This window comes from Sturnus vulgaris, chromosome 17 (assembly GCF_052056855.1).
Source record: "Sturnus vulgaris isolate bStuVul1 chromosome 17, bStuVul1.hap1, whole genome shotgun sequence".
NCBI lineage: Eukaryota > Metazoa > Chordata > Aves > Passeriformes > Sturnidae > Sturnus > Sturnus vulgaris.
In genome coordinates this window covers 1,813,511-1,826,006 of record NC_142259.1, presented here as the reverse complement: position 1 = coordinate 1,826,006, position 12,496 = coordinate 1,813,511, and the positions used below count along the sequence as shown (strand labels likewise).

General features: G+C 59.0%; 1 protein-coding gene across 15 annotated transcripts in view; it reads left to right on the top strand.

Moving 5' to 3' along the window:
• Window positions 1–12,496, top strand: part of EPB41L1 (erythrocyte membrane protein band 4.1 like 1) — a 59,735-nt gene that overhangs the window by 36,674 nt on the left and 10,565 nt on the right. For 6 of the 15 annotated variants that reach the window (XM_088175239.1, XM_088175237.1, XM_088175242.1 and 3 more), the window contains 8 exons: window positions 384–481; window positions 629–804; window positions 1,214–1,362; window positions 1,879–1,914; window positions 3,584–3,775; window positions 4,887–4,985; window positions 9,291–11,795; window positions 12,327–12,434. In XM_088175239.1, the coding sequence (XP_088031365.1) occupies window positions 384–481; window positions 629–804; window positions 1,214–1,362; window positions 1,879–1,914; window positions 3,584–3,775; window positions 4,887–4,985; window positions 9,291–11,795; window positions 12,327–12,434 (3,363 nt within the window). The remainder of the gene's footprint in view (window positions 1–383; window positions 482–628; window positions 805–1,213; window positions 1,363–1,878; window positions 1,915–3,583; window positions 3,776–4,886; window positions 4,986–9,290; window positions 11,796–12,326; window positions 12,435–12,496) is intronic. The other 9 variants (XM_088175240.1, XM_088175243.1, XM_088175244.1 and 6 more) reach the window with 9 other exon arrangements.

The window sequence follows — 12,496 nt, the reverse complement described above, 5'->3', positions numbered from 1 at the left end:
TTCAGTCATTTATGGTGGGAGAATGCATTTCCACCCACAGGCTGTTCCAGCAGGCTAGAGGGCAAGGACAGCACACCTGGGAGTGATGCCCTCAGACCAAAACAGCTGTAAAAGCTTTTTGTTTCTTGAGGGAATTTATCTTGCACTGAAAAGCCATTTACAGCTGAGGGAAGTGCTTAGGCCAGAGGTGTGGGGTGTATCCCATCACCCTGCTGGGCATGGTACTGTGCATGGACTATCGCAACATGAATTTGAAGAAGATTTTTGAGGGTCTTTTGCATGGTCACAGCTCCTGCCAGGGAAACCTGAGGACCTTGGCAACGTCCTGGCATGTCCCCCAGGGCAGGATGTGCCTATAACAGCCTGTTTCTTTCTCCCCCAAGTATGAACAGTTTGAGAGCACCATTGGCTTCAAGCTGCCCAACCACCGCTCAGCCAAGAGGCTCTGGAAGGTCTGCATAGAGCACCACACCTTCTTCAGGTGAGAAACCTTCTCTAGACCTTCTCCAGGCCTCCTTTCCCGGGGGCAGACACATTCCTGCTTCTGCTGCAGTGGGTGCACATGGGGGGCAGTGCCAGGGGGCCTGACTGGGGCTCGCTGACACCCTCCCACCCCTGTGACCCCTAGGCTGGTGTCCCCAGAGCCACCCCCCAAGGGCTTCCTGGTGATGGGCTCCAAGTTTCGGTACAGTGGGCGCACGCAGGCACAGACGCGCCAGGCCAGCGCCCTCATCGACCGCCCCGCGCCCTTCTTCGAGCGCTCCTCCAGCAAACGCTACACCATGTCCCGCAGCCTGGACGGAGGTACGGCCTGCCTGGGGACAGGGGACACTGCTCCACCTGCAGGAAGAGGGGAACATGCCTGGCCTGGCTGGGCGGGGTCACAGCAGCATCAGGCTTCCTTCTGGAGGCGGTCCCCAGCAGCATCCCTGTGGCACAGGGGCTGTCCCCACCCCAAGGGGTAGCTCAGACTGCATGAACAGAGGGACATGGCAGGGCTGAGGTCAGCCAGCTCAGGGACACATCGCTTCCTCCCCTCTGCCCTGGGACCCCTGAGACCACCAGGGGCAGGAGCAGGGGAGCTGGCATAGGGGTGACCCAGCTGTCAGAGGTGGCAGGGGCAGGGTCGCAGGGCTGGGGTGACCCGGCTGGCAGGGGCAGGAGCAGGAGCAGGGTGGCAGGACTGGGGTGACCCAGCTGTCCCCCTGGGCAGAGTTCTCGCGCCCAGCCTCCGTCAGCGAGAACCACGATGCCGGGCCTGAGGGTGAGAAGCAGGATGAGGACGGTGAGTTTGGCGGCAGGAGGCGCTCTGAGACGGAGGATGAGGAGGTGACCACCCCGACGAAGATCAAGGAGCTGAAGGTACAGCCGAGGTGGGCAGAAGAGGGTGGGGGTGGAGAAGTCGGCAGGCAGGGCCCGGGCGCAGGCAGCACGGCTGGGCTGCAGGCAGGAAGGGTCACCTCGGGGCAGGGTCCCTGCAGCCCTGTCGGTGTCAGCTGTGCCCCAGGCTGGTGGGACCCTCGGGTTGTGGCTCTTGGCCCCACCGGTGGAAGTGGAGCTGTCACAGGGGTTCATCTTTACTTGGATTCCCCAGAGCCCTCCGGATGGTCCCAAGACTCATCCCCAGGCAGGGCTGGACCTGGGAGCAGCCCAGTTCTGGGACAGGGGTGGGGACAGGCTGAGTGCATCAATGCTCAGCACTGCCTGGGCACAGCCCACCCCCTCCTGCCCTGGTCCCTGGGCTGTCCTAGTCCATTTCAGCCCCATGCTGGGAGGGGAGGGGGGGTCCCTACCAGCCTATCAACTTTACTGTGGTGTTTGTGACAAGTGCCCTTAACTGACCCTGCTGGTTACTTTTAACCCTCTCTTTGCTGCCAGCCGGAGCACGAAACAACCCCCAGGCACAAGCAGGAGGTATTCTCTCTCTGGAGTATCTTAGTCCTCATTGGTGCATCATATTGTCCATCCTTCCCAAAACAAGTCCGTCTGTCACCCTATTTACTGGAATACAAGATGCACCGGGCTGGGGGTTGGGTGCTGGAGGAGCCCGAGGAACAGACAGCTGGGGATCAGCTGTGGCATCTTCTATCCCACTAAGTAGGGTGGTCCTGATCGTGCCTGTGAGCAAGGGCAGGAGAGCCCCTGGCCCATTGGGATGACCTGGCTTCTGCTCATGTTCCCAACCCTGCCGTGTCCTCACCTTGTGTCTCCTGTGGAGCTGGTCCCATCCTCCTGCTGGCACCCGACCCACGCTCTGCTCCTGCCTGACCCAAACTGCGTCATTCCCCCCTGCCCAGCTATCCTGCAGCCCCCTGAGAGCTGGGCTGGGGCTCCCCAAGTACTGTGGCTGTCATCCCGCCCCACAGGAGCCAAGAGGCTCTGAGCTGCCTGAAGGGACCAGCGCTGACACCAGGCCTGTGCCTGCTCACCCTGAGAGGGGCTGAGCAGAGAGGGAGGCTGAGCCCTCCCTTGCACAAACTGTGCCTGTGCTGGCCCCATCAGGAACAATTCGTCCTGGCCTCAAATCCAGGGCTGCTTCCTCGGGGATCCCGTCTGTGAGCAGAGATCCCAGCTGGAGCTGCCAATGGGAGCAAGCACGGCCAGGGGATGGGGTTGGCCACACCCAAGGCACCACCCAGGTTCCCCGTGCAGCCCCACCGGGGGTGGGCACCGGCTCCGACCCCCGCCCACCTCATCGCTTGCCCACTGCATGTGCATGTGCTGCACCCAGCCCAGAGGTGGGCACACCTGAGCCCTCCTCAGCTCGGACATGCGGGGCCAGGGCGGGACTTGCCTGAGCTCTGCTGAGCCTTCAGCATCTGGAAATTTTGGTGGGGCTTTTTCTGGCACTCTCACAGGTCTCTGTTGCCGAGGAGGTACCGGGGAGGTGTTTGGGGGCTTCCTTTTGGGCCTCAGGAGAGCTTTGGGTTTGGGTTGGAGGCAGAAGTCAGATTCCTCCTGGAGCCGGTTTGCCCACCTCTGCGGCGGGACGAGGGGGCCACCCCGGCTCCTGTGCCCACACCGAGCCATGCTCTGACACCTTCCCCTGAGCACTCTGAGCTGCCCTCTCTCCACAGCACATCAGACCCACCCCAGCCGGGGCTGGTGCACAGGGATCCAGGCCTGATCGGTGTAAACATGGCTGCCCAGCCCTGGACCTCCACCCCTTTGTCAGAGCCTGCTCCGGAGGAGCTCTGCTGGAAATGCCACTCGCCTGCCTTTCTGAAACAGAGCTTGGGCTCCCTTTGTGTCTGGCACCAGACAACAGCACAGGCTGCTGGTGTTTCCAGCAGGGCCCCATTCCTTGCTGATCCCAAGGGAGAGCCCACTCTCCCCTCCAGGAGGCTTTAGCCCTTCACCTGCCACACACTTCGGCCCCGTGCTGCCCTTCTGCTGCTGCCTGCAGAGAAGGAGCTACTCCCTCTCCTACAGTGAGACCATGGTGCCCCATTACGTCCCTCATTTGGCTCCTGAGACCCAGAATTCCAGCCCAGTGTGACACCAACCCTCCCGGTGCCCCTGCTCATGCCTTTGGACTGGGCTGCTGCTTTGACCATCACTTTCTTCCTCTCTCCTTCCCAAGTTTTTAGACAAGCCAGAGGATGTTTTGCTGAAGCATCAGGCCAGCATCAATGAGCTGAAGCGGACCCTGAAGGAGCCCAACAGCAAACTGGTTCACAGGGACCGGGATAGGAGGCTGCCTTCCTCACCAGCCTCTTCCTCACCCAAGCACGAGGATGAAACACCAAAGGGAACCCCTGAAAAGGCCACTGAGGTTCGTTCTGCTGCTCTCTTCCAGAGAGGATCAGGATCTGTTGGGGAGGTGTCCTTCAGCTCCTGTGCTGCCCTGAGGGAGCACGGTGGGAGTGACATGCTGGGGACTGGGGTGTTGTTTCTAAGTTTTTGAACCCTTTTCACTGCTGGGGAGGGTCTCCCTGGGCACTGCAGGAGACTGAACAGCCCTTGTCTGGAGGTGTTTGGTGCTCTGGTGGCTCATGGGGTGTGGTTTTGCTCACTCCTCTCAGGGGCAGCCTGTGAGGCAGTGCCAGCACAACTCCTGCCTGAAAGTGTCCCCAGCAGAGCAGGAACAGGCCCCTGTGCAGGGGTGCCCTGTGGTGCTCTCAGCAGTGGAACCTGGGTGGTGGGAGGAGGTGGAAGAGGAGTGGTGCCACGCTGGCATTCCACAGCCACATCCTCCCTTCTGGGCATTCTGCACACTGGCTTTGCACTGGGACCATGAGGGTGACAGAAGAGCGCTGTCATTGGGGTGCAGGACAGCCGCGGTGCTGGAGGGGTGTGGATGTGGCACAGCTGGGCTCTGTGACCAGGGGCCCTGCTGGGCTCGGTGCAGGCAGCATGTGACAAAGAGTGTCCCCCTGCCAGCCTGGACACCCTGTCCCTGCCAGGGATCCTCGCTGCCTGCAGGGGACGTGGCTCCAGGAGGGTGGGTGCTGCTCTGCCCTGGCTGTGCCCTACCATGAAGAGGGCACAGGCTCTGCAGGGAATTCGGGATGTGCCCGTGTTCCCAACTGGGCCCCGGCACTGCCTGGAGATCGGGGCTGCAGGGGAGGCTGTGGGCCCTCACAAAGGCTTGGCTGGGAAGAGGAAGAGGGGCTTTCCCCCACATTGCTTTTACCATGGACTCTATCAGGTGCAGAGATGTGAATGGAGCATCTAGAGCTGGCACAGCTGTGACCTCTGTTCATCTATCTATCCATCCTTCCATCCCCTCATCCATCCATCCACTCACCCACCTGCCCACCCTTCGTTCCTTCATTCTTTCTCAAATTCTCCCTTTCTCTTTCTCTCTCTCTCTGTCTCTGTCTCTCTGTCTCTGTCTCCCACTCTCTCTCCTCGTGGGTGCTGGGGTTTCCGTGCTGGTACAGACGATGGAAGAGGACACCTTAGACGATTTTGCATCTGAGCATGGAGCTTCCCTAAGCATGGAGTCTTTCACGCAGAAAAGCCTTGTCTCCTCTCCTGAGGTTGTCACCGTCCCCTTTCTCCCCCACCCCTCACTCTCACCGTAGGGTCCCCAGCCTGCCGAGTGGTCTTGTGCCCTCTGAGCAGAGCTGCCCCTGGGTGGGTTCCCTTTCTGGTGATAGGCAGGACCCCTCCCAGCACAGGGTTGTTGGTGAAACCTCTCCCCTGGCTGTTCCTGCTGGACTCTGAGATGTGTTCCTGGAGAGAGCTCCCAGTGCTGGTGTGAGGCTGTGCTGTGGCCCAGTATTGAGGGTCCCAAGGCAAGGGTGACTCGATGGCCTGGACACCTGGGTGGCTGCTCCAGCAGCCTCAGACTGTCCTGACTGCAGCTGGAGTTCCCTAGGCCCAGGCACCCTGACAAAGGGCATCCTTGGAGGCATCCTTGGACCCATGCCTGTGCAGAGCCAGGTCACGCTCCCTCAGTGTGAGGGGTGTGAGCTCTCAGTGCCCCTAAACTGCAGGTTTAGCTCAGGGGAAGGGACAGCCTAGAGTGGTGCCTTCACTAAGCAGAAGCAGGCTGGGGTTTGAGCCTTGGTTCTGGCGTGGTTGGCCCCAAGGACACACGGTGCTGGGATGCTTGTCCTTCCTGAGCACCCCAGACAGGCAGAGGGGTGGAGGACAGGCTGGGCACGTTCTTGCTCCATGTGGATGTCCCTTAGTCCATGCAGAAGTCACTAGCACAGATAGGAGCCTGAACCTGGGCTGGCTGAAGCAATCCCCAGGAGGCAGGATGGGGGTCAGGGAGGGTTTGGGCACAGCTTGCACTTCAGCAAGGATATGGCACCTTCAACAGAGCAGCAGCATCTCCTGGTACATGTTAGCACACTCCCATTCCAGTATTTCTGAGCTGGAGGACAGAAACAGCAGGTGTGAGGTGCATACACATCTCTGGAGTCAGTCTTGCCCTCGGCATGCACAGCCTGAGCTGGGCTGCAGATGCTAAGGTGGCCTCACCAGTGGTTTCTCTCCAGGCCTCTGTGACTGAGACTCAGCCCTGACATGTCCCCACATATCCCCACAGGCCAGAGCCTGTGGTCTCCATGAGAGATTCATGGGTGGTGATGGCACAAGGACAGCACATCTGCAGAGCCTGGAGCTCTCATCACTGCCAGAAGGTCCCCTGGTGCCCATGGGCTTCAGGCCCACTGAGGTTGGGTGGTTTGTCACTTCCAGCCCTCTGTCCCCACTCCTGCTGGAGGACAGGAACGCTGGGCTGGGCAGTGCTACGAGCCTCTCCAGCTCTCTGTTTTGTCCCAACATCTGATTCCCTCATTCTCCTTGCCTGAGGCAGCGCTTTCCTCTCAGGTGAGCTGTGTCTCCCTCAGAGCAGAGAAGAGCAGCAGGGGCACTAAGGATGCCCAGGGGAGAAGCCTCCCACATGCCCAGGGCTCTCCAAGGTTGTGGCCCCCATTGGTAGGGGCAGAGGCTGTCTCTGCTCCCTGTTACTCTCTTTCCTTTCTGTCTCTTGTGCTGCCTAGGCCACAGTGGGAATGGCCTCCCCAGTTGCTCCTGTCCCAAGAGCAGATGCATAGGGAGGGAAGGAGGGCAGGGAAGTGTGAAAGTCACTTATCCCTTGGGAGGTCAAGGCTGGTCTCTGGACAGACCCTTCCCAGCATCATCCCTTTTGGAGGCAGCTTTGCCGTGGCTCCATCCTCCAGCCTACTGACATCCAAAGCTCACGAGCTCCCTGTTTCCCTGGGGGATATGGCCCAGTATCCAGAGATTTGCTCCAAGCATCCCCCAGAGCCCTCAGGCTCTGGAGGCACAAGGGCTGCCCTGAGCTGTGGCTGGAGGTGGCACTGAGCCCTCCAGAGCAGAGTTCACACCAAGGAGGAGCTGGATCTCCCTTGAGCTGGGCTGTACTCATCTCAAGAGTCTGAGGAGAAGGAAGAAGCTGGTTGGAAATAAATCTGAAACGTTGGGGTTTTCCTGACTGGTGAAGAGGTCCTGTCATGGATGACGTTGCAGGGGTCAGACTTTTTAATCTACAACATTTATTTTGGGCCTTAACTCAGAGGAGGAGCCTGAAGAAACTCATCCCCTTTGCCCAGGGAAGGATTCCTCTGGTTTGCAGCCAGAGAAGAGGGACGAGTTCGCTTTGCTGAGGAGATTTGTACATGGGCCCATGTACATCCTTGTCCTGGCTGAGAATGGGTTCAGCAGTGGGACAGCAGGGCAGGAGCAGGAGAGAAGCTGCTGCACCCTAGGGAAGGTGAGCAGTGTCCTGGCTGAGCGTGGCTGCTGAGGGAATGAATACCGGACACTAGTCTGGGCTGCCCAGAGCCAGTGAGCCTCCCAGCTTGGGGTGATGCAAACCCAACTGGGAACAACCCCAGTGCAACCACTTCTCCTGGCAGGCACTGATGGGCTCTGTTCCCATTTCCATGGACTGGGAAGGAACAAAAGCTGTGCTGGAGGCCAGGAGGAAGGGAGCTGGAGAGCAGCTGATGCAGGGTAAGGGGCTATAGGAAAGGCTCCTGCTGGAAGGCACTGGGGGTCAGACCCTGTTGCTCAGTGGGGCTTCCTGGCCAGGGCAGAGTCCCTGCCAAGCATCCTTCTGGCACCAGAGGAGGAGAGTGCCCTTACTGCCCATCCCTGTGGATGTCCTGGCACTGCGAGGAGCTGGTACCTCCCTGCCCTCAGGGGTGGGTTGTTCTCTTGGGGGGCCAAGAGCTGTACCTAAGCTGTACCACAGGTGCTTCTCTGCAGGCTCCTGGGGATTTTTGGGGGCAAAGGGAATCTTGGCAGAGGCAGGCAGGGGTCTGCAGCGAGGGCAGGGGCAGGGCCTGCAGCAGTGTGCTGAGGGAGCTCTGCTTCCTTTGGCACCTGGCAGAGAAAGCAGTAGCTGGGAATGGTGCTTTTCTGCTGGAGGCTTTCACTGACTTCTCATTTCCTTGTGGGAGCTCTTCCACTAGTAACTGATTTTCCTCCTTTCTTTCTCTCCTCTAATATTATCTTCCCTTCCCTCTCTCTAGCTCTGCTCCCCTCTGCCCCCCGTTTCCCCTTCTCCAGTATCAGTCACTAGGTTTGCATTTTGGGTACAACTGCTCCGAACGTTCCCCCAGCCCCCTGCATAGGGCGAGGCTCACATTTCCATGGGTCATTATTCCTGGTTGGAGGAGGAGCAGACACCCCTTCCCTAGGCCTAGAGTGCATCCTGGTGCCCTCGAGGGCTATCCTTACTCCTGCTGCAGGCTGTGCCCAGGTAGGCTGTGCCATGGGCAGTGCCAGCCCCACAGGGAGCCCCAGCACTGCCCTCTTCATATGTTGTCAGGGGTGGCTGAGCTGCTTCATGGTGCAGATGTTCTCCTGGAACTCTCTTCCCGTGAGTTATTTCCTACCTGCTGTTCCAAAAGTGACTGGATTTTAGCAGTGCTTTGTTCTTGGCACTCATGAGGCCTTTAGCTGACGTGCAGGATGAGCACATGGATGTACAAGGTGTCCCTGGCAGCAGTGACCTGGTGTCCCCTGCCAGCAGCACGGTGACATTCCCACTGTGGCTGTGCTGCAGGATGCTCCGTGGCCTTTGCTTGGTCCTGCTACTGAGCCCAAGGTCTTTTACACTTCACAGGAAACCTTTCACATGTGACAGTTTCTGAACCCTTGGTTTCAGCATGGCTGGGTTCTGAGGAGTTGTCCCTGATGAGCTGGAAAGGAGGGATGGCCTTTGGGAGAATCTGAGCTGCAGCATGTGGTAGGAAAGGGACAGGGCCTTGCTGATGGCTTCAGGTGGTTTCTCTCCCTGCTGGTGCTCTTGGCAGTCTGACAAATTCTTAGGGCACATTTATGAAGCTGAGAGTGAAGCTACCCAAAACCCAGGGTCTTGTTTCCAATGGAATCTCACGCCTGGGAATTGCCAAAGCCAGCTGAAAACAAGGGGGCAGCCAGCTGTGTCCCCTGCCTCCAGAGACACCCTGGTGGCTGTTTGTGTGTCTGCTGGGAGCTCCATTCCCACTCTGTGCCACCAAGAAAGGCTCAGGTATTGCAGGTGTTTCAGGGAGCCATCACCCAGAGCAAAGCACTGTCCCCAGAGAGGACCCTGGCTCAGTCCCCAGTGGGGCATCAGCCCCTTATTTCCAGTCCCTCTCTCCATCAGTTAGTTGCCAGGCTCTTTGTACAGAGCCTCAATTCTGTCCTTGATAAGAACAATAGCAATAGTAATAATAATAATAATAATGACAGTGATGATGATGACAATGACGTAGCCAGCCCTGTGCCAGGCAGACCAGCTGTGCCACTCGTGCCAGCAGGAGTCGGGGCCAGGGTGTCTGATGCGTTTAACTCTTCTTGCTCCAATTGCAATACAGGGCTCGGAGCACTGGGTATTTATAGAGAGAGAAGCCCCTAGGCTGGAAGCTGTAGCTCTGAGGAAAACTCTGAGAGCCAAGACAGAAGAAGCACGTGCAGGGACCTCGGAGGGGAGCACAAGTGGGAGCCTGACGAAAGTGGAGGTGACAGTAGGGAAAGCCAAGGACATGGCAGGCCAGGAAGAGCCGGCAGCTGAAGCCTTGGAAACGAGGAAGAGAGCCAAAATGATTGCTAGTCCCGAGGATTTTGAGTCTGTGTGGGAGGATGAGCTCTATGAGAAGGAAAGCAAGGGTGAGTCCAGCCCAGGGGCAGCCCATCTGCCCACCGAGAGCACAGAGGGGGAACCCCAAGAACCGGGCAAAGGTGCGGCCACCAGGGAGCATGGGCTGCCCAAGCCCTGTCAACAGCCTGAAGAGAGGCAAAAGACCAAGATTTTGGAGCCAGAGCCTTCCCAGGGAGAAGGTGAGGTGCTCTCCAAGGAACGTGCTTCTGCAGCCTTCAGGAAGCAGGAGGCCAGAGTGCCAGCCACAGCCCCAGAGCTCCTGAAAATTAAAGTGAAGGCTGGCGACGACAGCTCAGAGACTTCTGCAACACAGAGGATCATCTACTTAGGAGATCCAGAGGGGGAGGAGATGGACAGTAAAACACACCAGGTCTTGGACACTGGTGGGTGGCTTGGCTTGGAGGAGAGACCAGTAAACACATGCGGGGAGGGATCCGGTCACATAGCACCCGTGGCAGAAGGGCTCCAACCCCTCTCCTCAGCAAGTCACCAACACAGGACAGTGTCTGGAAAACCCACTGGAGCCCCAGAACCACCTGGGATGGGCTGTGATGGGACCAGCCTGGGGCGACATCCCCTCTCAGGGTGGGAAGAGCTGTCCATGCAGCCAGAGAAAGCACCTGGTGCTGGGGTGTCTGGAGGAGCACCTATGGGAAGTGAAACCCTGGAGGTGGGACCAGAGGAGACAGAGCTGCAGAGCTCAGTGGGAGGCTTGAAGCCGTGTGGCCTGGCAGGGGATGGCCCCTGGGCTGAGGAGCAGAGAGGGAGCCCAGCACTGGAGGGGCTCTCGGGAGGGGTTGGAGCAGACAGTGACAGGGAGGAAAGTGCCAGAGTGGTTCTTCAGATGGAAGAGATAGAGCCCAAGTCTCCTCCATCATCAGCTGGGTCTCAGCAGGACCACACTCACACCGTGGGGCTGAAGGGGGACAAACCCAGTGCTCCTGTCCCTCCACCCCTTCCCCAGAAACCCAGCCCAGTCCCTGCAGAGCCGTCTCCCAGTACGGAGCCTCAGGGCACAGAGCTGTCCATGGGCACTAGCCTTGCCAGAGGGGTGGCCATGCCCGAGGGTGTGAGCCCCTCCGTGGAGGTGGCACTACCCATGGGCACCGATCCTAAAACAGAAGAACAATCCCAAAATGTGGGATTTGCCTCGTGGAAACCCCATCAGGGGACAAGTCCTGTTACAGGAGAACCACCCCAAAACACAGCCACTGCAGCCGAATCGATCCAGGTTAGAGATCTGGCCACCAGGGAGGTGGTCCAGGACATGGACACAGCACAGAGCAATGTCCCTGCCACTGAAGAGCCACTGCAGGAGGAGAAGCCCATGATCAAAGAGCTCTTCCAGGGCTCAGGGTCAGGGAAGCCGACCAGAGATGAAGGCTCTGGGATGGAAGAAGTGTCCCATGACAAAAGCCTTGGCATGGCTGAGCTGTCCCCCAAGGGAGAAGAAGCAGAACACCAGACTGAGACAATCCTGAGAGACTTGCCCCTCCACACTGCAGATCCCAAAGCACGAGAGCCACACCAGGATTCGGAGTTCAGTATGGGACAAGATCTGCAGCGTGGGAGCCAGACAGTCACAGAAAGCAGCAGGGACATTGACCTGGCTCCAGAGCAGCCACTGCAGGATGAGTCTCCTCCCAGAGTAGCTGCTGATGTCCCACACTTCCAATCCTCTGCAGCAGGATTGTGCCAAGGAATAGAGGCATCCCAGCCCTCTCCCCTGGCAAATGAAGGCGGGGCAGGGCAGTCAGGTGGTGGGACATATACGGCAGAGCCTGGCGTGCCGGTGTGCGTGGCTGGGCTGCCAGGAGCCGTGTCCCAGGAGCATGGGGACGCTACTGTGGTCCCAGAAAACCAGCAGGACAGCAAGAGCTCCGTGGCCTCCAAGATCAAGATGTTTGAGCAAGGAGAAGTGGAGCGAAGGGCGGCCCAGGAGGAACAGGAGCATGTGCCTGAAGCTGAGACATCAGTGACAGCCACGGGGAAGACAAATGTGGCACAGGTCGTGCCTTTGAGCACCGGCCTCGCCTCACCCCCTGCAGCCAGACCTGTGTCCAGTGTGGGCTTCTTGGCCCTCGGGCAAGGGGCTGGTTCAGGAGACACCTCCCAGCCTCAGTCCCTGAAGGAACATGTCTCTGCTGACCCCGAGCACGAAGACAGTGCCGAGCTGGCCTCGCCCGACTCCGGCTGCGAGCTCACGCTGGCTGAGGCCGTGGTAACTCCACTGAACCGTCCGGACGGGACATTCGTGCGCATGTTCTGTGGCTCTGCCCGTGTCCAGTGGCTCCTTACACATCCATTGACTGGCAGCAGGCGCTTTGCATCCCTGTCCTCTCTGTCTGTGTGTGTGGTCAGGCTTCACTGGCTGCATGCGCAGCCGCTGCCCAGTCGGTTCATCAGCTTTTGTTTTGCGCCCCCCCCAACCTTTTGGCTCCCTGGAGAATGCCGCTCACTGAACCCAGGAGGGGCACCCGAGCTCCGTGGCCGGGAGCAGGAGAGGGCGCCGGGGGGTGGCTGGAGGAGCTGAGACTGTCACGGACATGCAGCCCCAGCAGCGGCGTGCCCACGCTTCCAGCTTCACCCCTGCATTTCCTTGGTTGATGCCCCTTCTTGCTTAGCTCCCACTCTGCCCTGCCTTCAGCAAGCTGGTGGCCGGGTGATGGGGTAGCTTCCCTCGCTCTTGTGAGCACTAGAGCAGCTCCTGCAGAGTTCATTTCCTTCCAACTAACCCTTTTCTCTAATCCAGAGCAAATCTCAGGAACCAAGTGGGGAAGAAAAGGATTTATGTGACCCATCAGTAAAATCCAGCCTGAAAGAAGAGAATGTAAAGGCTGCTGTTCCAGTGGTCTCGCAGGTCTCAGTGCTGTTTTGCTAAGTGCTTCTCCCGGCAGTGTGAGCGCTCGCCCCGCGGCCAGG